Here is a 405-nt window from a genome sequence, read left to right as displayed (position 1 = left end):
GTGCTGGCGTCGCTGCTGTCCTGCTGAAGTTGGCTCTGCTGGCGCTCCCGGTAAGCCAAATACGCCGCCCGTCGACTGTTACGGGCCTGCAGGCTCTCGTGATGATGGTGGCGCTTGTGCTGGACGCTTTGCACGCTGCCCTCCACGCTGGTGGGAACGTCGTATGAATACTCACGCAAAACCGTGAGCCTACTGGCCCGATGCGTTCTTGAACGGTTCTTGTGGTGTCGCCCTGACTGGCCGTTGATGTTCGCATTGCCCGTTCCCGGAAGATTGTTATTGTTGACCGAATTGGGGCGGTATTGGACCTCAACAGGTGCGACGTGCATCTTAATCTCATTGTCGACTGAATGTTCAGTCAAGCTGGTGTCCAATAACGCCGTCCCATTGGCCGTAGAAGGGGCC

The 405-nt window shown here is 57.5% G+C and overlaps 1 protein-coding gene across 1 annotated transcript; it reads right to left on the bottom strand.

Moving 5' to 3' along the window:
- Positions 1-5: 5 nt before the first annotated feature.
- LOC107734748 (adhesion G protein-coupled receptor A3-like) lies at positions 6-398 on the bottom strand (the record flags this gene model as incomplete). Its single annotated transcript, XM_016546687.1, has 1 exon — positions 6-398. A coding segment is annotated over one exon (393 nt), but the record flags the coding sequence as incomplete, so codon positions are not given.
- Positions 399-405: the final 7 nt, after the last annotated feature.

Source organism: Sinocyclocheilus rhinocerous, unplaced genomic scaffold (assembly GCF_001515625.1).
Source record: "Sinocyclocheilus rhinocerous isolate Xijiao unplaced genomic scaffold, SAMN03320098_v1.1 C35204746, whole genome shotgun sequence".
In the NCBI taxonomy this organism is placed as follows: domain Eukaryota; kingdom Metazoa; phylum Chordata; class Actinopteri; order Cypriniformes; family Cyprinidae; genus Sinocyclocheilus; species Sinocyclocheilus rhinocerous.
Note: the sequence above shows the minus strand (reverse complement) of the source record. Positions and strands in the feature narration are given on the sequence as shown.